The sequence below is a fragment of the Macrotis lagotis genome, chromosome 1 (assembly GCF_037893015.1).
Source record: "Macrotis lagotis isolate mMagLag1 chromosome 1, bilby.v1.9.chrom.fasta, whole genome shotgun sequence".
NCBI lineage: Eukaryota > Metazoa > Chordata > Mammalia > Peramelemorphia > Peramelidae > Macrotis > Macrotis lagotis.
In genome coordinates, this window is record NC_133658.1 from 854599752 (window position 1) to 854624186 (window position 24435).

Consider the following 24435-nt stretch of genomic DNA (forward strand, 5'->3'; position numbering starts at 1 on the left):
TGAAACAGAGAAATCTGGAAAATTGGAGTGGAAATGAGAGAAGCAATGGGAGGAGGGAGCTATGTGGTTCAGCCAGATGGCTTCTCAGATGAGTCCTTCTCCCTATTGCAGAAAAGCCCCAGGTGCTCAGCCTTGGAGGGAGCCTAAATACCAATTGCATGTAAAACCCTTGGAGTGGTTCTCTTTTCATCTCTTTAGCCTAAAGATTAGCCAAAGTACGCAAAAACTCTCATTCTTTCTATGGGAGGTAACATGGAATAGTAGAAAGAGCACCAGTCTTAAAGTTAAAAGACATGACCTAGAGTCCTGTGACACATGGCCATAAATGATTGTTTATTAAAATTATATCTTCTATCCTTATCCACATCTATCTAGGCATTTCTTTTAAGATTCCTGATGGAAATAAAGTCAGGATGACTGATCCTTAGGGCAGCCAGTCCATTCTCTGTATAACTAAGGAAGGAATTTATTTTATGTATCAGGTGCTATGCATTTTATGTATCAGGTATATGTGAGGTAGGTGATGGGGATACAAAAACAAAAGCAATGTATTCCCTACCCTCAAGTGCTGGTCTTTCTGTTTCTAGTCCCTCCCTTTAGTGGTTGTGAGAAGGGTGAATTGAATCAGGGAGGGTAAAAGGAAAGACATAGTAGAGCTGTGGAGGATGTAGGTGAACAAGTGGGCTATGTTTATCCTGGAAATCACTGAAGGGAAGCTGGTCGCCTTCAAGGGTTTCAAGGCCTTTATCTCAAATGGGCTGCTTTAGAAAACAAGGGATTTCACTTGGAATGTCCAAAGGAGAGGACATTTGTAAAATGCTTAGCATAGGGCCATGTAGGTAGCCGATTTACAAATACTTCACTAGGGGGTCTTCAAATAAAGACTGGAAAACCACTGGCATGTTGTGAAGAAATCATGGGTTTAGGAATGGACTTTGCACCTCCAATTTATACTCTAATCCCCTGTAGGTATCTTTTGCATTTTATCTTCCCTATTAGAATGTGAACTTTTTGAGGACTCATTTGGAGACACATTATGTTAATTTAGCAGAATGTTTAGTCAGAAATAAGTGACTTGTCCACAGCATATTGGCCAGCTACAGATGACCTTAGACCCTGCCATCCCTTCTAATTCTTCCACACTCTGAAGAAGTCCTTCCTTATTCATTCCTTTCTCTTAGCTATAATCAGTCAGTAGGAACATATGGAGCACCTACTCTAGGCTAGGCACTGTCAGACTCAGGAGTTGGAAAGATAAAAGAGAAATTACCCCAGTCCTTGGGGATTTGTCTCCTCTGGGAGATAATAAATGCCTACATTGGGGGGGGGGGGCTGGGAGGTGGAGGGAATAGACAAGATTATTGGGCAGGAGATGCTTGAGACCTCAGCAGCTGCAAACATCAGATAAAGTTTCATTTGAGGTGAGCCTGAACAAGAACTTCATGAAGGATGTCCACATGATACTGGGCCTGAAGGAGTCTCAAAACCACCCAACTCTGAAGGTATCCTAGGGGTCAACAAGGTCAGTGTGAACCTGGCAGTGAAGTAAGGTGCATCCTGCAGTTGCTCTGGGCAGAAAAGTTGTAGTAAGGTGGATTTGGTGAAAGGATGGAATTTGCAGTGCTGGAAAAGTAGGAGGAGGGCAGGTGATAGAGGGCTTTATGCCAAAGAGTTTGGATTTGATTCTACCAGTGGTAAGGGCTCCCAGGGGGTATTAACTGGTATGGTCTTAGTTAGGCTTTAAGAACATCATTTGGGCATCTGTAAGGAAGCTAAATGAGAGTGAGGGGGGCAGTGCAGGGAGTTGTATATAGATGAGATGTGCTGAGAGTTGTGCTAGTATAAATAGAGAAAAGAGAATGGATGTAAGAGAAGGAAAAGCAAGACTGGCCCCTGGTCTGATCTGTAGGGGGAAGGGGAGTAGAGAGTCAAGTCTGCCATCCTAGGAAAGAGGGAAGTCCAGAAGAAGGATGAGTTTAGGGGTGGTGAGTTCTTCTTTGGGCAGGCAATTTTTTTTTAATTTTTGCTAGGCAATGGGGTTAAGTGACTTGCCCAAGGCCACACAGCTAGGTAATTATTAAGTGTCTGAGGTCGGATTTGAACTCAGGTACTTCTGACTCCAGAGCCGGTGCTCTATCCACTTGCACCACTAGCTGCCCCAAGGACAGGCAATTTTTAAACTGCCTCATAGATGATGCGGATGTACAACTGCAGCTCAGAACAGGAAGGGGAGAGACAGACATGGCATTTATTAAGCAATTACTGTGTGCCAGCACTGTACTAAGCATTTTACAAATAGATCTTATTTGATCCTCCCAACCCTGGGATGTGGTGCATTTATCATTCCATTATATAGATGAGGAAACTCAGATGGCCAACCTCTTCTAGCAGGGATTTGAACTCAGTTTTTTCACCCTTCTAGGCCAACCGCTCAGTCCATTGTGCTTTCTAGCTGTGGAATACTGAAAGAACTGATATAGTCACCGTCCAATTTGGAACGGTAATGGAGAATGGGGAAGATACTGTGGACCTGGAGATGGGCAAATGTTGAATTTCAAAAGGAAGAAGAGAATGGAGTTTGTATAAGAAAGGCCAGTCAGTTCCACTTTGAGTCTTGGCAAAATAATCTTAAACTATCTTCCTAAAGGGATGGTTAGTGAACAATTTCAAAAAGAAACATCACAAAAAAGCTAGTATTCCTTTAAGCACAGGTCATGTCAGATTTGCCTTTTTAATTTTTTTGACAAGATTACCTAGATTTTAGCAAAACATAAGACATTTTCTAATGCTGGTGTTGTGAACACTGGGCTAGCATTAGTACAAGTTAGGAGAATTCAGAACTAATTGAACAATTGGACCTAAGGAGCTGTCATTATTAGTTTATGACAGTTTTGAAGATCTCTAATAGAGATCTTCATAGAACTGTGCTTGGTCTTGTACATATAATTTAACCTTTTAATCAGGAAATTGGATGACTGTGTGTGTGTGTGTGTGTGTGTGTGTGTGTGTATGTATGTATGTATGTATATACATATGATACTTATGTGTATAGGAATGATACAAAGTTGAAAAGTACAATTAACCTTTCAGATAGCAAAATCAGAAGCCAACAGGAACTTGATGTGCCCAAACTTTGAGCTGAATATATGAAAGATGAAATATGCTTGAGTTCAGAAACAGAACTGAACGGGGTGGCTAGGTGGCCTAGTGGATAAAGCACCGGCCCTGGAGTCAGGAGTACCTGAGTTCAAATCTGGCCTCAGACACTTAATAATTACCTAGCTGTGTGGCCTTGGGCAAGCCACTTAACCCCATTGTCTAGCAAAAAACAAAAAACAAAACCAAAAAACCAGAACTGAATAATAGAAAGTGGGACAGACATTGCTAGATAGTTATAAAAGATCTGGAGCAGAGTTTAGCCTAACTATTCGTACTGGAAAAACAAAATGATGAATAATTCTTATTCAGACTATGATATGTAGTCAGATAAGCAACCAACTAAAGTATTAGTTCATCAGTACATATATCTTGGAAAAATGCTGCAGGTAGACAGCTGTTAAGAGGATGGGGAAACCAACCTGAAATGGGAGTGCTTTTAGGAATACTCTATCCCCTTCTCCTGAACTTGTGTCTGATTCAAAGACCCATCTTTTCTGTTATTTTTCTAGGGATGCATTATAGCAAGTTGTAGACTTCCCAATCTAAGATTAAATGTTACATACTACCAAAGGCCAACCCAAGGTACATGGGAGATATGAGTAGGCTGTAACATGTTTCCTAGAGAAATAATAATAAAGGAAATTATCAGAGAATTGGAAGACAAGGGGAAAAAATTCATAACTAATAGATGTGTATTCCATTAGTAACCTAGACTTTTGGCACATTTGGTGGGTTTCTATGAAAGAATCACGGGAAGTTGTGGATAAAAGTTGTATATATTTAGAATGTTGTGATCTGCATCTTAAGAGGGAGTTCTAACTTTGATACTATAATTCCATTGAGTTGTAAAGGGCTGGAGAGGTGATGATTGAGGAATAACTTTCTGGTCAGAATACCTCTAGAGTACTGTGTTGAGTAAAAGAAACTGCCACCTTGTAGAAAGAGCTTCCAAAAAACATCAACCAGGATGGCAGATGACTGATCGCCCCATCCAAGGGCTGGTTTAATTTCTGTCCTGTGAAAAATGAGAGACTGCTACCTCTTGGTCCTAAAAGGAAGAATTCAATAGCATTTACAAAGAGGTAGATGTAAGCTGGTCATATGGAAAATTAGTATTTTAAAAGTGAAATGAGTTGCTTCAAAAGACAATTGCTTCCCTCATTGGAAGTCTTCAAGCAGAAGTTAGACATGGACGATTGAGTGTTTTGGAGTGGAGACATTTTTTCAGGACCAGATTAGTCTAAGATATCCAAGATACCTTTTGGCTCAGATAACTGTTGATATATGTCAACTGAAAAAAAAAGAGCTCAGCTTCTGTTTCTGGCTTTAAGTATCAGCCATATATTTTACTTCTTTAAAGAGGTCATGACATGGACAGGAACTAAAGAAAGTATTCATGGTATCATTCATTTTACAGAATCTAATGTTAACAAAACATTGTTTCTGTTAGGCATCTTGTACATAAGGAAAAATTTTTATATAGAATGCCTTTCTATAAAAATAATATTGGGGCAATTAGGTGGTGCAGTGAGAGCACTGGCCCTGAAGTCAGGAGGACTCAGATACTTAATAATTAAATTTGGCCTCAGATACTTAATAATTACCTAGCTGTGTGACCCCATTGCCTTAAATAAAAAAAATTTTAAATTACAATTTAATAGAAAATACTGACTTTGAATTCTAATGACGTGCCATTTATTACATGTGAGATATGCAGATTGAAATATTTGTGTCCCAACACACAGGATTATTACGAGGATTAAGGGGAAAGGAGCCTTCAATCACTCCATAAATGTTAAGTACTGTCATTATTTCTGGATTTTAGGGAAAAGATTTTATTAATTCCCCTGATTTGCAAATTCTTCCAGATATGAGTTTTGTATAATAAGCTTATTACTAGTGCAGTAGGTGGTGCGATGGATAAAGCACCCACCCAGGAGACAGGAGGACCTGAGTTCATTCAGGTCTCCAGATACTTAATACTTGCTTAACTGTGTGACCTTGTGCAAGTCATTTAACTCCATCACCTTGCAGAAACCAAACAAACAATAAGATTCCTACCATTGTTGTTCCTCTTCAAAAGTCAAAAGCAAAATCCAAACCCAGTGGGAACATCTGGGAGCAGGCTTAGAGGTATTCTAGACTTGGCCCATTTTGGGAGATGGAGAAAGCCAGGTGAGGGAATTTCCTCTTATCAGTGATGACTGCCATTCTTTTATTTCTCTAGAAACCATGGCGAGCCCAGGAAAGGACAATTACCGGATGAAGAGCTATAAGAATAAAGCTTTGAACCCAGAAGAGATGAGAAGACGGCGAGAGGAAGAGGGAATCCAGCTACGTAAACAAAAACGAGAGCAACAGGTGAGGATAAAACCAACCCTCCCCTCAACCCCCATCCCCCACCCCCATCCTTCTGCAAAGGTGGGAAAAGCAGGGGGGAAATTTGTTACATTCTCCTATTAAAGAGGACTGGTATCATCGGATATTGCAAAGTGATGCAAGAACTTTTGTGATGACTCCATCTCTAATCATACTTATTCCTATCTTCCTACACCCATCCATTGGTGATGGAAGAAAGGTCCCTGCTAGCTAAATCTACTCCTTGCCCCCTTTGAACAAGACTTTTGTTTGTTTGTTTGTTTGTTTAGATTTTTGCAAAGCAAATGGGGTTAAGTGGCTTGCCCAGGGCCACACAGCTAGGTAATTATTAAATGTCTGAGACGGATTTGAACCCAGGTACTCCTGACTCCAAGGCCAGTGCTTTATCCACTAGCCACCTAGCCACCCCAAGCAAGACTTGTGTTCGCCTTTCTCCTTTTTTCTTTTTTTTTTTTTCATGCTAGCCCCCAATTTGTACCACCTCCCCTGCTTTAAGTCCTCTCTAGTTATCTTGTTTCTTACCTGGCCTTTAAAGTTCAGCACTAGTCCTACCACTTAATGGAACTTTCCATATTCATCATATCTCTAAGGTATTCCTTTGCCCTCAGAACTCATCTAGGATTTGTGTCAAAAGCATAGCTCATAAATTATTTCCATGTATTTGCCTCCTCACATAGTCTGAAAACTCGGGGTCTATGGCCATGTCTTACATATCCTGAATCCCTCTAAAAAACACCTGTTTGTGGCCTTTTCTCCTGTTGTCAGGCATTTAATGGCATTTAAACTCTTATTCATCATCCCTACCTCCTTCTATGAACTCCCAGATCCACCCTTTCTGATGCTGTAGGCAGAGCTGACAATTCTGATTTCCATTAGTTTCATCATCCTAGGGTTTCCCTATCAAATGAAGGCTCTTCTTGGCTCTTGGTGTAAGTTTGGAGCCCATTGAGTACCTTTGCACTTACCAATTTTGTCCAAATTTATTAATCTTCTGGATAGATTGTCTATCTTTGACTATAGATACAGACATATGTCAAAGAGGGGAAGGGCTAACCTAACCTTGAATATTCTGAGTCTGCTAACAAACAGATAATGTTTACTATTGACCCTTTTAACTTTTACTTCCAGCTTTTTAAAAGAAGAAATGTAGAACTAATTAGTGAAGATGCCGCCATGTTTGACACACTACTCATGGATTCCTATGTCAGTTCCACCACTGGGGTAAGGTCTGAATGTATAATATTAGGGGTTTTCAATTTTTGCAGTTCTGATATTGGGCATGTCATAGTTGTTCTTGTTAATATCCATTATTTTACTGGGAGAGGTTCATTTTTGTTTTTTATCTTTAAAAAAACACAACCTGGGATAAACTAGTTATATTATCCTGATAGTCTGTATAGACTAAATGGCCAGAGGATGTCAAGTGAAAGATAGTGATGATTTGTTCTTCATCTCAGAATCCTCAGGAATAAGATTAGAGTTTGAGCATCCCAAATTTTTTTTTTCTCATTAAGCTATGTGGCAGCAGTAATTGAGATAAAACTTGAAGGAATTGTCTTTGTTGAGTGATCTTTATATCCTGTGAATATCTATGCAGTGAGCATGAAGGGAGAAGATACAGTAGTAGACAGAACACCAGCTTTGGCATGAAGGAGCTGGGGTTTGTTCTGCTACTTAGAGCCAGTTTGACATTGGCAAAGACCTGATTTTCTCTTCTTTGAAATAAGAGAGTTGGACTATTTCAAATGTCACTGCTAACATTAAATCCTAAAACAATATTTTAATTTGCATTTTCTTACTACCCCTAAGAGCCTTTCCATAGTAGATGCTCTGGGTATGGGCTTTTGGGGACTTGGAAGTTGAATTTTCTGTTTACTCATCAAGTCCCAGCTCTATCCTTTCCCTTTAGGATAGAGTGATCACAAGAGAGATGGTGGAAATGCTCTTTTCTGAAGACACCGACTTACAGTTAGCAACTACCCAGAAATTCCGCAAGCTGCTCTCAAAGGGTAAGACACTGAAATGGCACAGCTTGGCAGTACATTTCTCTCTTTAATGAATTAGAGATAATTAGCATGGAAAAGAGAAGCCAGGTAGTCATCTTTAAATCCCTCAGAGACTCCTCCCCCAGAGGAGTCAAATGGATTCTTGGCCCCAGATGGGGGTGGGGGGCAGCTCCAGCAAGTGGATTTTAGTGCAGTCATTAGAGCTTCCCTTCCCCTACCTCAAGAGGGCCACCCTGCACACCTTTGACCAAGGTAGTCAAAGAAGTGGTCAAGAAGATTTTAGAGCCTCCCTGTGCAGATCTGATCTGTTCTAATCATTGTCCAGCTCAGAGCTTCCCCTCTGGGTCTGTTATTTTCCATTAAGTTCTGCTGGTTCTAGAAGTTTTTCTGAGCCCCAGGAGCAGAACACACAAAGAAAAGAATGCTCATTTTTCAGGGCCACTTGCTTTCTGAATAACAATGGTCAGCATTTCTGTGGCATTCTCTAATGAAGGTAAAGGTAACCAAGTAATATTCCCATTTTACAGATGAAGAAATGGAGGCACTCACAGATGGGAGGGGGAGAGGGATTTGTTATGCAATCTTCAACAAGTATATTGTTAGGCCTTATATCTTAATTTAGTTACCTTTACCCTCATTTTATGCACATTACAACTTTCTTGGTAACTTGCTCATATAAAACTGCTTAGTGGTGACTGATTATATAAAGCCCAGACACTTTATCTGGGAAGAGACTTGAATTTTTTTTTTTTAGTCTCACACATATATGGTGCTTGAGAAAAGGACACCTGAAGTGTATTGTCTTTAATCTTTAATCTTTATCACCAGATAGACTGGAGGTCCCAGTCAGGGAATGGATGTTGCCTAGACTTCGTCTAATTCTTGACCTTTCCCCTCAGAGCCAAATCCTCCCATAGATGAGGTGATCAATACCCCTGGAGTAGTTGACAGGTTTGTGGAATTTCTGAAGAGGAGCGAGAACTGCACATTACAGGTGACTACGGGGAAGATCTTGGGGACAGAGACGCAGCAGGGTTGCTCCCTGCCTCAAGAGCTATTATACTTTGGATGGTGGGGGGGGGGGGAGCGAGAGGGTGTGACAGGGCTTTCCCCCACACCCCTTAGGCAGCTGGCAAGAAATGGGATCTGCCCCCTCGCCCTCAAGACCACCTGAAACCAGGCAGCCTCGAGTGGGAGGCAGCGTGGTGTAATGGAAAGAGCACCGGACTGGGAGTCAGGAGACCTGGGTTCGAGTCCTGTAAAATAAGGAGGTTGGGCTGAATGATCTCTAAGGTCCCTTTCAGCGCTAACATTCTGTGATTCCCCAGCCTGACCTCTAGGGAGGGTCCTACTGCATGTCTGGCTTGGGGCTCCTTAGAGGAAGCAGTCGGCTGATCACCAACCTCTGGGTTCTATTCCACATAAGGGGGGAGGGATCCTTCTGAACCATGGGTTGTACCCCACCCCACATGTTGCAGTTCCCATCTCCCCAACACAGACATCAATAATCCATTTTCCACCATACTTCTTCCAGTTTGAAGCTGCCTGGGCCCTGACCAACATTGCCTCAGGAACCTCACAACAGACCAAAATTGTCATTGAAGCAGGGGCTGTCCCTATCTTCATAGAATTACTTAACTCTGACTTTGAAGATGTACAAGAACAGGTAATGAGCTGGTGTGGGCAGAGTCCAGTGACTGAAGCCATGAGCAGATGTATGATCACTGCTGACTGTAGAAGGATCTTGTCCAGGGGCTTCTAAAGATGCTGCTCTAGGAAGGTCTGGCCTGGACTGTCATTGGCATTACTAAGGTTTAGAGAAAGGGGTGGGGAGTGACTGGGCCAAGGGCTAAGCTCAACAGGACTTAGGATAGCCCTGTGAACTGGCCTTAACTGCCTATCTACATGGGCATGTGGTGCCACAAAAAAGCCTTTGTTTTGATGCCTGTGTGACCTAGAGCAAATCATCCTTCTCTCTGTATTAATGAACCCTTGTCATCCTCCCTAAAGTGAGTCCAGTTTGGGCCCAATGACCCCACCATTGTCTGTTGCTTAACAAGCTGTGTTGTTCAGAATGCCATTTTATTCCTTTCAGGCAGTCTGGGCCCTAGGAAACATAGCTGGTGACAGCTCTGTCTGCAGAGACTATGTCCTCAACTGTGCCATCCTCCCTCCCTTGTTGATGTGAGTAACCACAGGCCCCTCTGCCCAGGGCATCCCTGGACTTGGTGAATAGTGGGCAGTTGGTGTGGCCTATGGGTTGTAGGATAGAAGAGAACATTGTGCAGGCAAAGGCTTCTGGATGTGGGAAATTCTGAAACGCTGCCTGGTGAGGTGGGAAAAGACATTTCAAGTCCAAGAACCTTGTAGCTCCCTAGCTCTCTTCCTGGGTTTTGTAGAGCAGATCACTTCACTTTCTTGGGTCTCAATATCTTGATATATAAAATGATTTGGAAAAAGATGTGTTACATTGGAAAGAAAATGATTTCTGGAGTCAGAGGACCTGGATTCAAATTCCACTTAAAAGGTTTACTATCTGACTGACTCTTGGACTCCATGGCCTCTTGGGGTCCCTTCAACTCTAAATAGGTCCTATGAATAGACTTGTAGCACCTGGGAAAGAGTCAGCAGCATACATTACCTTATGCATAGCAGGCAAACAGTGGATGACTGGCTACATTTGAACCACCTCATATAAAGTCAAAATGGAGGGCTGTGCCCTCCAAGATCTTTGAAAAGCAAGCTTCTATACCCTTCACTGTCAGGAAATTCTTCTAGTGTATGGTATAAGGTGGCAATGCCACTCAGCCCAATTTCCTGACCTACTTTGAGTCTCAGTCATGCTGAGTTTGTAGGAGAAAATCCCAAGAGTCTCCTCCAAGCTTAGCCCCCAAGGCCTACACACCCCAGGAGTGACTTCCTGTGTTGCCTTTCCCTCAGACTCCTCACCAAATCCACACGGGTGACGATGACTCGGAATGCTGTCTGGGCCCTGTCAAACCTGTGCCGCGGAAAGAATCCACCCCCCGAGTTTGAGAAGGTGAGCCTGCTGTGCCTCTGCTCACCCTCTGACCCCTGTGCAAATCCAGAGTGGAGAACGGATCCAGATAGGTGGCTTTTCCTTGACTACTGTACTAGGTAGTCAACTTGTTCATAGGTTGAGGATGAGGGAGTTCCCAGAAAAGATCTTAGCATGGTAAGGTAATGGTAAAAAGAACACTAGGGGGTGGGTAGGTGGCGGCTAGGTGACGTAGTGGACAAAGCACCGGCCTTGGAATCAGGAGTACCTGGGTTCAAATCCGGTCTCAGACACTTAATAATTACCTAGCTGTGTGGCCTTGGGCAAACCACTTAACCTCATTTGCCTTGCAAATACTAAAATAAAAAAAAAAGTAGGTGAGCATCTTGGCTCTGTGACAAATTAGCTGGGTAACTGGGCAAATCACCTCATTTTCTTAAACCAGCCTCCATTTTCTCATCTGTAAAAATGGGGAAAAGAGAAGAATCCTTTACCAGTAAGAGTCATTTTACAGGGTTGCTCAGGAAGCAGGGTCATTCTTTGTTCTAAGAGCTGGCTTGGGGGCTAGGACTTTGGTCAGAAGGCACAGTAGATGCTTGCCAGAAGGGCCTCATGGTCCCGGGCCTGCATTACCACCTGGGCTGAGCCACTCTCCCTGTGCCCACAGGTGTCTCCCTGTTTGCCTGTGCTGTCCCGCCTGCTGTTCAGCAGTGATTCCGACTTGCTGGCAGATGCATGCTGGGCCCTCTCCTATCTGTCGGATGGTCCCAACGAGAAGATCCAAGCTGTCATAGACTCAGGGGTCTGTCGGAGACTGGTGGAACTCTTAATGTGAGTGCTAGAAGAGCTGGAGTCTTTCATTAGATTCCTTGAAGCATGGCATGGCCTCCAGGCTTCCAAATGCATGGCGCCCCTTGTCTGCCTGGCTCCGACCTGCTTTCAGTGGGATGCTAGTGGTTGTCACTGATGTTATTACTGAAGGAGCAGAATAATTAGTCCAAGAAGAGCTTGTTAAAGTTCCTACTATGCATCAGGTCAGCCCTGTGTAGAGTGCTGGGGATGCTAAGACAACGAATCCATTCTTGCTCTCCATTTTATCCTTTTTTTTATTTAATATTTATTTATTCTCATTTTGTACAAATAATGTTTTTTATACATTAATAATATATTCTTGTTTAAGAGTAAACAAAGTACCCCCTCCCCCCCAAAAAATATAGACTTGCTTGAGCAATAAAGGGGAGAGGAAAAAATTAAAATTAAAAAAATAATAGTAATAATTGTAGGTATGGCCAGGTGGCACAGTGGACGGAGCACCAGCCCTGGAGCCAGGAGCACCCAAGCCCACATCCGGCCCTTTACACCCAACAATCACCCAGCTGTGTGACATGCAAGCCACCCCAACCCCACTGCCCTGCAAAAACCAAAAGAAAAAAGAAAAAAAAAGACCCAAAATAAATAAAATAGTAATAATAGTAGGGGCGACTGGGTGGCGGACAGAGCACTGGTCCTTGAGCCCAGAGCACCCGGGTCCAAATCCGGCCTCAGACACCCAATGATCACCCTGCTATGCAGCCCCAGGCAGGCCACCCAGCCCCATTTGCCCTGCACCCCCCCAAAAAGTAATAATAATAATAAAAAATGTGCTTCAATCTGTGTTCCAGCACCACCAACTCTGTTGCAGGTGGATCACATTCTTTAGGATAAGTCCATCACAAAAGTTACTTCCATATTTTTCCACCATTGCCATTGCTGATCGCAACTCCCTCCTTTCGTATTTCTCCGCTACCATGTACTATATTTTCTCTCCTTTCACTCTGACTCTGCTGTAGGGTCACTTGAGTGGCACAGCAGACAGATCCCTGGCCCTGGGGCCAAAAGACCCCGAGTCCACATACCACCCCATAGGCCCAGCATCCACCTGGCCCCATGGTCCCAGACAGGCCATCCAATCCCAGCCCCTTGCAAGAAGTAAAAAAATGTGTTATATCTGACCACTTTACCCCCATGGTCTATCCTCTCCTCTGTCACTCACATCCCCTCCCCTTCCCCCTGTCCCCCCCTTCTTACTCCAGATGCCTATAACCCCATTGAGTATATATGCTGTTTCCTCTCCTAGCCACCTCTGATGAGTCCAGTTTATCCTAAAATAACAAATGCCAAGCATTTTAGGGATCAAAGGCAAGAGGTCACACACCATTGGCGTCAGTGCCTGTGCTTGAGTAGAGATTCAACAAAGCTCAGTGCCTGAAAAGTCCCAGGGCAAACAAACCACAAGACACAAGAAGAGACCCTCAACATGCCCCTTTGGAGGGGATAGGGCCTCAGATATTACTCACTGCATGGATTTGAAGTTTTTCAATGTTTGGATCAGTTGTGCTGATTTTTTTCTTTTCTAAAAACATTATTTGTTATAAGATGGGAAAGAATACTTGGGATGACAATGATGGTATAAGAAAGAGAAGATAGCAATAAAACCTTTTTTTTAAAAAAAAGAGAGAGAGAGAGACCCAAAGATGGAGTGTGGGAAACAATCAGATGGCCTGTTAGGTTGCGGGGGGTGGGGAATCCCCAAAGACTCTGTACAGCTCTATGCTTTAATAACTGCACTGAGACTTTTGGGATATCGTTAAGCAGGCTTTAAAACCAAATTGGGGGGGGGCACCTAGGTGGCACAGTGGATAGAGCACCAACCCTGGAGTCAGGAGGACCTGAATTCAAATTTGACCTCAGACACTTAATAATTACCTAGCTTTGTGGCCTTGGGCGAGCCACTTAACCCCATTTGCCTTGCAAAAACCTAAAAAAAATAAATAAAAAAACCAAATGGGGATTTTTATTTTATTCTAATGGCAGCTGGAACCACTGGAATTGGAGTAAGTGATAGACTTAGATCCACGCTTCAGGAAGATCACTTTGGAAGCTTCATAGAGAATGAATGGGAGAGGGGAGAGACTTGGAAGTCATTTAGGAGACTTTGAAATAGCCCAGGAGAGAGATGACAAAGGCCTGATGTAACTAGTGAGAAAGGGCCTAGGTCTGAAAAAAGTGAAGGAGGTAAAAATGGCAAGACCTGGCAGGTCATTAGATATGTGGGGTAAGTAAGAGTGAGCAGTTGTGTGGGACATCAGGGTGAACATCTGGAGAACTGGAAGAAAACTGGGGAAGAAATTTGATTACTGTCTTAAGTTTCTGAAGAGAGCAAAAAATATATATATATATATATATATATATATATATATATATATATGTATATACACATATATATATAAAATAAATGAGATAATACTTAGAAAGCCTTAAGCAAGTCATGAGCAATATGAGTGCCACCTGTCATTAAACGGGTACTGTGATGGCTACAGTTGTAGACGAGATAGATTTTGGCTCAGTTTGAGGTTAGAGCTTACCTTCCTAGACAGTAGTGAAGTCCCTGTTCCTGGAGATAGAACAGAAATGATATAGATGGGTTTTGTTGTCGGCTTGCAAGTTGGATTAGTTGATCTATCAATATGAAGTTAACTTGATTTAGGGGAAAGCTCATTAGATTTGGAGTCAGGGCCTGTTTTATTTCTTCTGTTGAGTCAAAATTTTAGTTTTGGAGGCCTTCGTTTCCTCATCTCTAAAACAAGATGGCTAGGCTAAGGTCTTTTTTTCTCTAGTCTAGATTCTAGACTTTTTTCTTGCTACTCCTTAAAAGTCAACAAAGCTGTGTTTTAGGTATTTACCCTAGACTCACCCACTCTCTTTGTGACTTGCCCTTTCTCTGCAGGCACAATGATTACAAAGTGGCCTCCCCCGCTCTTCGAGCAGTTGGCAACATTGTCACTGGTGATGACATCCAGACCCAGGTAAGGAGAAAAAGCCTACGCCTCTCATCTTCTAGAGGCCACTCCTGGGAAGTAGACTTACAAATGTCCTACAAGAATAGTCTGTCACTGTCAAATGACAGTTCCTGGAGTCCAAAGCCAGGAATTTCCTTGTTTCCCAGACCAAAATGAATATTAGAGTGACAGATGCCAACCTCTCTCCTAAATAAGAATGCATTAACTACAGTCTTCTTCTTCAGGTGATCCTCAATTGCTCAGCCCTTCCTTGCCTTCTCCACTTACTGAGTAGCCCCAAGGAATCAATACGGAAAGAAGCTTGCTGGACCATTTCAAATATCACAGCTGGAAACAGGGCCCAGATACAGGTAAAGAAGAAAAAAAAATTCTTGTTTAAAATATGAGATAGGGGTGGCTAGGTGACACAATGGATAGAGCACGGGCCCTGGAGTCAGGAGTACCTGGGTTCAAATCCAGTCTCAGACACTTAATAATTACCTAGCTGTGTGGCCTTGGGCAAGCCACTTAACCCCGTTAGCCTTGCAAAAACTAAAAAAAAAATAAAACAAATAAATATGAGATAGCCTCAAGCCCTTTTAAGTCTTTGATTCTGTGGAAGCTCCAAGAAGAAGGACTCTAGGGAAGGATTTCATTTTTAGTGTTAAAAGTGAGATTGGGGCAGCTAGGTGGCATAGTGGATAGAGCACCGGCCCTGGAGTCAGGAGTACCTGGGTTCAAATCCAGTCTGAGACACTTAATAATTACCTAGCCTTGTGGCCTTGGGCAAGCCACTTAACCCCGTTAGCCTTGCAAAAACCTAAAAAAAAAAAAAGTGAGATTGAATCTAGTGGACTGTAGGTCCATAAGAATTAAGCCAGGTACTCTACTGTTCCTTCTGCTTATCTATGTTGGGTTCATTGTTCTAGACTCTGTAGCTGAAAATCTTTGGGATGCAAATCTTCCTTTTGGCAGGATCTGTTCCACTGTCCATTCTCAAGACTAGGAAAGTCCTTAGCTAGAGCTATCACCTACCTCTACATGCTCCCCTTTCTTCCCCCTGCTCCAGGCTGTCATAGATGCAAATATTTTTCCTGTGTTGATCGAGATCCTGCAGAAAGCAGAATTCCGCACAAGAAAAGAGGCTGCCTGGGCCATCACCAACGCCACATCAGGAGGAACTCCTGAACAGATCAGGTACTTAGCATTCCCTTTTCCGCCATGACTTTTACCTTATGTACCCCTTCCTCCTGTCCTCACGCACTAAGTGACATCCCTCAATAGAGCCATTTTATATCACATGAACATATTCCTCCAAGCTGCCACTGCCTGAGAAGCCCTTCTCCATTCTAGCTAAACAAGGACAGGGAGAGCAAACTGGATTTTCATGGAAGTCCTGGACTGATTCTCCTATGAGATATAGTGGAATCTAAGAAAAGACTGAGCCCTATGCTTTCCCATTGCCACAGATGCTGTTAGATTTTCTTTCATCTTTTGGACATTGGCTACAAAAAGACAAATGGTTAGTTTCAAAAAATGGATAGAAAATATACTTTAGATTTAGCTTAGGTAATATCTAACAAATGGAAGCCATGCAGTCTACCTATCTTTGACAGTAGTGAATGCCCTTTTGTATTCTTAAAATAGGCCTTGTGAAGTGATCAAAGAAGCAGCCCAGAAAACTTCTGGGGAGAATCTGAGTGTGACTTGAGGGGCCAAAAATCATCACCTAAAACAGTGACAGAGTTGACACTGCTTCCCCCAATGGGTCAGAAGCCTAATACTGAGGAATTTTAGGGGCTCAGGAGGCCCACAAGCCAAAAATTGTTGGTGTTCTGGTGCATGTTAACCTGTGATCTTTATCTTACTGTTGGCTCCTAGGTATCTAGTTACATTGGGTTGCATCAAACCTCTGTGTGACTTGCTGACTGTGATGGACTCTAAGATCGTACAGGTTGCCCTCAATGGCTTGGAAAACATCCTACGATTGGGTGAGCAAGAGGCTAAGCGGACAGGCACAGGGGCCAACCCCTACTGTGGCCTCATTGAAGAAGCTTATGGTAAGTAAGATCTAGAATCCCCCTTCTTTAATAATATTCTTAAAGGGCCTTATAGTTAGCATTTTGTTTCTCATAATCCTGGTGTGTGTGTGTGAATGTTTTTGTTTTACAATAAAAGAAACGGATTCCAATAGAGGCAGTGTTGCCTAGTTGATAAGATATGATAGTGATAGCTTATTTCCTAGAGGTCTTTCTTACTTATCAAACATCTTCCTCACAACAGCCTTGTAAGGGGGAAGTAGTTTTTATTTGTAGGAGCAATAATGAAGCTCAGATAGTAAAGTAACTTGTTCAGGGTCATCTGGCTACTAAATTTTAGAACTGGAACTGGAATTCGGGTTGAATATCCAGTTCAACATTTTATCCACTATATCCCATTGTTTCTGGCCTAATGCTCCTCTGTGGATAAGGCTAGGATGACTTTTCCAGACTCTTGAGGAATTTTCTTTATCAGGACTCATTCATATAGCAAATGTTATTTAGGCCCTAGGAAATTCTGAGTGTGACTCTTTTCAAAGTGGTCAGAGTAACCATTTTTGAAGTTCTTGCAGTAGTTGCTAGTCTTAGAGATAGAAGCCTTCTGCTTTCTACAGCATTTAATATATAAGGAAAACATATAGCATGGTTCATTTTTTTTTTTAATGCTAAGGTAATGTATCAACGTAGGCATACTTTGATGGAAGGTGAGAAAATAAGTAGTTATACCTGGGGACCACGACAACTTTCTTTCTTTCTGTCTTTCTTTCTGTCTTTCTTTCTTTCTTTCTTTCTTTTTCTCTCTCTGTGTGTGTCTCTGTCTCTCTGTCTCTTCCTTTCTATCTCTCTCTCTCTCTCTCTGTCTCTCTCTCTCTCTCTCTCTCTCTCTCTCTCTCTCTCTCTCTCTCTGTGTGTCTCTCTCTCCCCTCTCCTCCCCTCCTTTCTTTTTTTTAGTTTTTGCAAGGCAATGGGGTTAAGTGGCTTGCCCAAGGCCCCACAGCTAGGTAATTATTAAGTGTCTGAGGTCGGATTTGAACCCAGGTACTCCTGACTCCAGTGCCAGTGCTCTATCCACTGCGCCACCTAGCCACGCCTACAACCACTTTCTTAATCAAGGAAGTTATTACCCATAAAGGATAAAAGGATAAAAGGCTTGTAGGCCAGGAGCATGCCCAAATTCCCATATTTCCCTTTTGTCCCATAGTGACTAGCTTAAAGCCTTCAATTTGCCACCTGCCCTTTGCCCTGGTCATTCTTCATCTGGAGAATTGTCTGTTTCTGGGTCACATGTTAGAAGTCCTTTTAGAAAATGCTACTGTTAATGAGCAGACTAGAGATTGCCTTATGAAGATCTGTTAGAAGTACCAAGGGAGGGCACAGCTAGGTGGTACAGTGGATAGAGCACTGGCCTTGGAGTCAGGAGGACCTGAGTTCAAATCCAGGCTCAGACACTTAATAATTACCTAGCTGTGTGGCCTTGGGCAAGCCATTTAACCCCACTGCCTTGCAAAAACTAAAAAAAAAAAGTGCCAAGGGAGCTTATGAGGAAAAGAAACAAAAAGGGGCACATGATGTACATCTGAGTTTCATGTACAAGGTTCTAGACAGTTCTGCTTGTACCCTGAGGTAGATATTGGTGTGCCCAGTATAACTTCCAAAGACAGACTTGATAGAGAAAACTTCTGACTTTTAGAACTATCCAGAAATCTTCTCCTGGAGATAGGATGATCACTTGGATGAGGAATTAGGGGAGCAGATGGGGAGGGCTTGTAGAGGCTGGGCCTCAGAGATCCATTTCAGACTTGGTTTCTATTCAAGTGGAGAACATTCATTCCACTTCTCTTTCCTCTGTCACCCCCAGGCTTGGACAAGATTGAGTTTCTCCAGAGCCATGAAAACCAAGAGATCTACCAGAAGGCCTTTGACCTCATTGAGCACTACTTTGGTGTGGAAGATGAAGACACAGGCCTGACTCCTAGGGTGGATGAGACACAGCAGCAGTTCATCTTTCAGCAGCCTGAGGCCCCCATGGAGGGCTTCCAGCTATAATGCCTGCCTGGGGGAGGGGAGGGGAGGGAGAAGAGAGGAGAGAGAGCACCACAGACTGACCCATACAGTCCTTGGCAGTGGTAGTAGCGGCAGTGATGGTGGCAGCAGCAGCAATGGCTACAACAACAGGGAGGAACAGCCAGGCTCCCTGTCCCAGCCCTGGAGACTGCCCTTGCTGCCCACTTCTTCCCTCCCTTTCCAGGAGGTCCCTCTGAGGACAGGCCAAGGCTTTTGCTTTTGTGGAGAGAAGGGGGCTTGTTTTTCCTCTTTACCCACTATATTTTTGCTGCATACCTGTCTAACCCAGGAACCCAGGGTGAAAAAAGGAGGACTGAGGTAACCAATTTGCACCTTTTTTTTTTTTTTTTTTTCCTTTTGTGGTGATTTTTCTCTTCCTCCTTCCCTTTGTCCCTCCCTGGCCCCTGCCCCAGGCTGTGTAAGTCTTATTTTGGGTACTTGAGAAGATGGATTATTCCAGTGGGGTCCCAGGGGAGAGGGGAGGGAGAGAATCCAAAACGACAAAAACAAAAAATAAGTGTTCATGCTCTGATGGAATATTAATCCTGGATGCTTGGATTGAGTCATTGAAGCTTTTTCTTTTTTCCTTTTGCACATTTTACTCGTATTATAATTTCTCCTGGCATTTCAGGGACATCCTTGGGTCTCTATGAGTAGAGTGTTCCCCTTTCAAAACCTGGCTCACACCAGTGACTGGTACACTATGGCAAAAGGGAAAACTGCCATGATGTTACTTACCATTCTGGTTCCCTTCCCTTCTGCCTTTCTGCCTTCCCAGGACAAGGGGACCTTGTGGGGAACCAGTCCCACCTTACCTGGTTTGGGAGATGGGCCTGCCTTATGATTACAAGGTTGGCCTCAGGGAGAGGGATGGTAAAAACCCTATGGTGGAACAACCCAGATGTAGCTACTGATCCTGCTTTTTCCAAAACTCCCTCTCTACCCAGCTGTCAAAATGGTGCAACCCCTAACTTCATTGTTTACTTGAAACTCCCCCTCAGTGGTGGGACCTGCTGTGAGGTGGCAACATTTTCTCCTGAGTCATGGCAGGTGATGGTTTCTTTCCTTTATTGGGTGGAAAGGAGCAGACCTCGGCCTGGTTCCCACAGAGGAGATGCCGGAATGGCAACATATGTCAGGACTGCCAGAGACTTGTGTCTTTAGCTTTTCTTGTTCCTTCTCCACAGCTAGATCATGTTCATTTTACTTACAAAGGAGAGAATGTCAAAGCTCTGTATTTTTTATATTCTATATATATTAGGTAGGTGAGTCTTAACTGGTTTGGGGAGGAAACAGATCTATGAACTGTCTTAATTTCTATAAAATAGGATGCTGTGAGGCAGACAGGGCCTGGTGATGCTAGCTCCCTCTCCCACTTAATAGGTTCCAATTCTTTTCCCTTCTTGCTTGAGCTTCAGTGCCCCAAAGCCAGATCAGACATGAGTCAACCCAGGATTTTCACCTCAGCAGAGCACATGAAGATGGTCTAGGGGTTGTAAACAAAAGGTCTTTGAAGGGGAAGGGATACCTAAAGGAGGAAGATGTTCCATCTTAGTCTTGTTGGACTCTTGGTAATCCTAAGGTCAAAGAGAGAGCAGAAGATCCTGACCAAGCCCAACTGTGCCAGATGATCCCCCCCATTAGACAGTGACCTAATCTCCCTCTAGATGAGAAACCTAACAGAAGAGACAGTGGGAGTTTTCCTCCTTAGGTTCCCCCAATGTCATTCTGTTATTGACATGGTATGGCAGTGCTCTTCTTCAGGCCTCTCTGTATACTTAGTATCTAGAATTTACCCCTCGAGGAACTGTTGCCTCTTTTCTCCCCAAAAGCATAATCTTTGTTTCTTTGCCTGCAGCTGCAAATAGGAAATATTTGCTGCTAAACAAGTGACACTTTGAAGTAGTGAGAGCAGGAAACCAGGCCTCCAATGGAAAGACTTAAGCTCTGGCCTCTGTAAGGCTGTGTCACTTCAAGGGTAGGATAACTTTACACTCAAACTTTGATAAGCAGGATTTGTCTGTCTTCCATTCAGTTGGTCAGAATAAAAACTCAAATCTATATCTCCCACTTTCGGGGGAAAAAAGGAAGCTTTTGCATAAATTGGCCCTTTTTATTGATTTCAAACATAAGACCATGCAGAGTTCTGCACATTATCCCCCCGTTCTCCCAGACCCATTTAGCCAACAAGGCACTGCTTTTCTTGAACCAGGAAGACCTAGGTGAATTCATAAGTCTTCTGTTACATTGGCCAAGAGTTTCTTATTTGCCTTTCTTCCTCTCCATATCCCAAGATGTATCAGACTCTGGCATTATCTTAGCAGCTGTTACACTGACAGCTATAGATAAGAGGCACATATGAAAGATTTTCCCACCCTTCTATGATCCCATGAGCTCTGAGCTCTTATGGAATCTAGCCCTGAATGCCTGAATGTCACTGACTGGCTGCTAAGAAGGTAAGAGGGCTGGAATTTTAGCGTCATTCACCAGATTCTTTCCTTAGATTAAGAAAAAGTTTCTTGTTTTTTTTTTTAATTCATGTTTTTGATCTGAAGAGTAAATTCATGTTAAGCTGCATCTCGGTCTCTGAAGCTCCTTGTGATCAAACTAGGAGCCCTGTGGTCCAGACAACAGGGGATTTGCATGTCCCTCAGACCATTGCTCAAAGTCCACTTCATGTATATGAGAGCTAGGCAGATACTAACTGCAAATTGACTTCATCAAGCTTTTCTTTGGTCTTCAGTCATCTCATGCCTTTCTACCTCATGTCGTGACTCCATCTTCATTTGTTGTTAATCCCTCAGTATGCTCCCCATACGGGGGGGGGGGGGTTCCTTTGGATCATTTCATGCCTTTCGGTAAATAACTTTTTTTCTGATAGTTCTCAGCCCTTTTTGATTTTTATTGCTGACAAGATTCCTGCACGTCCTCTCTCTGCCCTTAGCCTACCACTGGTTTCTTGGCTATTCTTTGACTAAAGCCCTGGTCTCCAACCTCTGAATGAGTCTTAAGCTTGGAGAGCTGACAGGGTGACAACATGGAAGGTAAGGAAACAATCTGAGAAGGGTAGATCTAGACTTGCACTTGAAGGAAATCAAATCTTCTTCCTTTGCAGTCAGCCTGGAGCACTTTGAATTTGAGTTTGACAGGCAGGTAACCCATAATCAAAGGCTTAAGATCTATGTTTTTGTTTAAGATCTAAGTTTTTTGTTAATATTCCTAGAAAATATTACACAAGGACCTAAGAGAAGGAGGATGGTATTTCTTAACTGAATGAGCCATTGAATCATCAGCCATCTTATCTCTCTGGTCCATCCAGCCCAAATGTTCTAGTTCCAACCCCATGATCATGATGTCTGGACTCCTGAGGTTCATGGTCCTCTGCTGCAAATAGCTTCATACTTTGCTTTAGCTGTAACTACTACTCCTTTCAGGGCTTGCACTGATTTGACCCTTTGCAAACAGGAACATGTGCCAAGACATCTCTCAACTCCCCAGGGACCCAAGAAACCCCCTCTGCCAGCAGCCCTTTGAACCTTTAATTTATACTGATTCAGAACAGCCTATTCCCACCCTAGAAGTTGTTTCTGTAGTAGACTATCTTCTCAACTTAGGGAGTATTATAGGGAGATTAAGTTTAAGGAAGAATTGAAATTGTTCATGAGACCCTCCTAACATGTTCTTCCTCTCTGGGTCAGCACTGTTGGTATGCACAAGTCCCCGTGTGCTTCTGTATCATGTGAACTCGAAAATCCACTTGGTATGACACATGTAGACTCCTTGAAAGAAAACCCAACCCAGGAGAGACCTATAGGTTCTGTGCTAGAGGTGCCTCCCCCTGTAGCTCCCTGGACTCCCTAAATTGCCTCTTCCTTCTCCCTTCCCTGAGTTATCTGAGTTAGGGGACAGTGGCCGAGGGCTCCCACCTTTGAGACCCTTAGCTTTTTTCTTGTGCCAAAGTCACCAGCATGTCCATTCTGTCCTTAACTGCCAATGCCTCTCAAAGTTCTCTGTTAATGGGAGCCAGAGACAGACAAACTGGCTCTGGGTCTGGAGTAGGGACAGGAAATGGAGAGACATGTGGCTACCAGGTTTCGATCTTCAGCTGATATCCTCCCCAGTAGCCCTCTCCTCTGAGTGTTGAGGATTGGGTGGGGGGGGGGGTATTGATTATGGTAAATGAATTTGCACTCCGGAAGGCACATCAGGCAGGACCTTCTAGAAGCAGAAGTGTATGTTTTCTGCCCTGTCCTTTTGCACTGATGCCACTTATATCTATGTCTTAGTTTTTGGGTTCTCAGAGACTTTTAAAACAACAGCACAATCCTGTGGCTTCTGCCCAGAAGCCTGAAGGAACCACCTTGGATCCCATTTTGAGTCTCCACCTGCAGGTTTCACTCCAAACTTATTTGTCAAGCATCTGACATTCCCAGCCCTTAGCTAGGACAAGAGGTAGAGAACCAGCAGGCAAAGAGGCTTTTCACTGAGGTGATCTGTAGAGGAATCATTCATTGGTTGCTTTAAGCAACTAAGCTTCCCTCTGTTCCCCACTACTTCAGAGGTCATCTGTGGTGGCTAATGATCGTCATCGGGGGATCCCTAAAACTTCTACTAATGAAAGATAGGCAATCCACACTATGCCTAGGGGTTTGCAAAACCTATCTCTGAACAATCCCAGGGTAGAGGAGGGGTCATTATTTCAAGGGTCAAAAGATAGGTATTGGAAGAGATAGATGCACATCTGGAACTCTCTGCCTCACAACTGTCTGTGTCAGAGCTTAGCTTTCACAAACTTTTTCCCTGCCAATAGAAGGATCACATGCTCTGAGACCAATTTTGGCCAAGGGAAGGGGGGGTTGGAGTTCATTGTTACTGGATATTGACTTATCCCAGTCTATGGAATCTTCCTACTACAAACCACTAAGGGAGAGAAGAGTGAGTGAAACAGGCTGTGCCGCAGGTTCCCAACCTTCCCTCTAGAAATCAGCCCAGAAACATTAACTGGTGTTCTCTTTTTACTAAAATGTTTATTTTTCTCTGTGGTTTTTCAACAAATCTGGCTATCTCACCTTCTATCCACAAATGTTCTTTTAGGCCCTTTGGTATTCATTAGCCACAGCTGGGTAATTCTAGACTGGACACAGGGCAAGACAAACCATGGAGTTGAGCGTGATGAGTACAGACTTAAATGATATTTATATACACATCAATTGGAAGAGAAAAAATGTATTTCTTTAGGTTTCAAACACTGTGTAACAAATATAATGCAAAAATAAAGACCTGTTGAAAAGTTCTTAGTAGTCTCCTTTATTTAGGTCCTTGCTTTGGATTGAGGTTGACAATTTGTAGCTATAAGAAACCAAACACAGTGCGTGAACTGGCTGGTTTACAGAGAAGGTTCAGGGAAAGGGCAGTCCAAATTTTGGTTCTGCCATGTACTTGAGTTCTCTGGCTTTAGGGACAGTTAGCCTCCTTTCTTTGAACATTGCCAAAAGACCTTTTGGAACCACAGACCACACTCAGAGCCAGATCTAAGGAAAGACGAATATTTTTCAAAAAAAATTACATTAACTATACTTCATCCTATCTCAGACAGCATGGTAGGATGCAGTAGCTCTTAACCTTTGTGTCATTGGACCCCTTTAGTAATCGTGAAACATAAGAGCCCCTTTTCAAAAAAAATAAGAGCTATTTGGAACTATGCCCAAAGGGCAACAAAAATGTGCATACCCTTTGACCCAGCAATACCACTACTGGGTCTGTACCCTGAAGAGATGATAAAAGGGGTAAAAACATTACTTGTACAAAAATATAGCAGCCCTGTTTGTGGTGGCAAAGAATTGGAAATCCAGTAAATGTCCTTCAATTGGGGAATGGCTTAGCAAACTGTGGTGTAAGTATGTCATGGAACACTATTGTTCTATTAGAAACCAGGAGGGACGGGATTTCAG

At 43.1% G+C, this 24435-nt stretch overlaps 1 protein-coding gene across 7 annotated transcripts in view; it reads left to right on the forward strand.

Moving 5' to 3' along the window:
- Positions 1-23777, forward strand: part of KPNA6 (karyopherin subunit alpha 6) — a 61747-nt gene extending 37970 nt beyond the window's left edge. For all 7 annotated transcript variants that reach the window (XM_074217691.1, XM_074217690.1, XM_074217687.1 and 4 more), the window contains 13 exons: positions 5387-5520; positions 6667-6759; positions 7448-7547; positions 8444-8538; positions 9079-9210; positions 9640-9728; positions 10485-10584; positions 11231-11394; positions 14330-14408; positions 14627-14752; positions 15451-15578; positions 16263-16441; positions 18279-23777. In XM_074217691.1, coding sequence (XP_074073792.1) covers positions 5387-5520; positions 6667-6759; positions 7448-7547; positions 8444-8538; positions 9079-9210; positions 9640-9728; positions 10485-10584; positions 11231-11394; positions 14330-14408; positions 14627-14752; positions 15451-15578; positions 16263-16441; positions 18279-18466 — 1607 coding nt within the window. In that variant the 3' untranslated portion in view covers positions 18467-23777. The remainder of the gene's footprint in view (positions 1-5386; positions 5521-6666; positions 6760-7447; positions 7548-8443; positions 8539-9078; positions 9211-9639; positions 9729-10484; positions 10585-11230; positions 11395-14329; positions 14409-14626; positions 14753-15450; positions 15579-16262; positions 16442-18278) is intronic.
- The last annotated feature ends 658 nt before the right edge of the window (positions 23778-24435 follow it).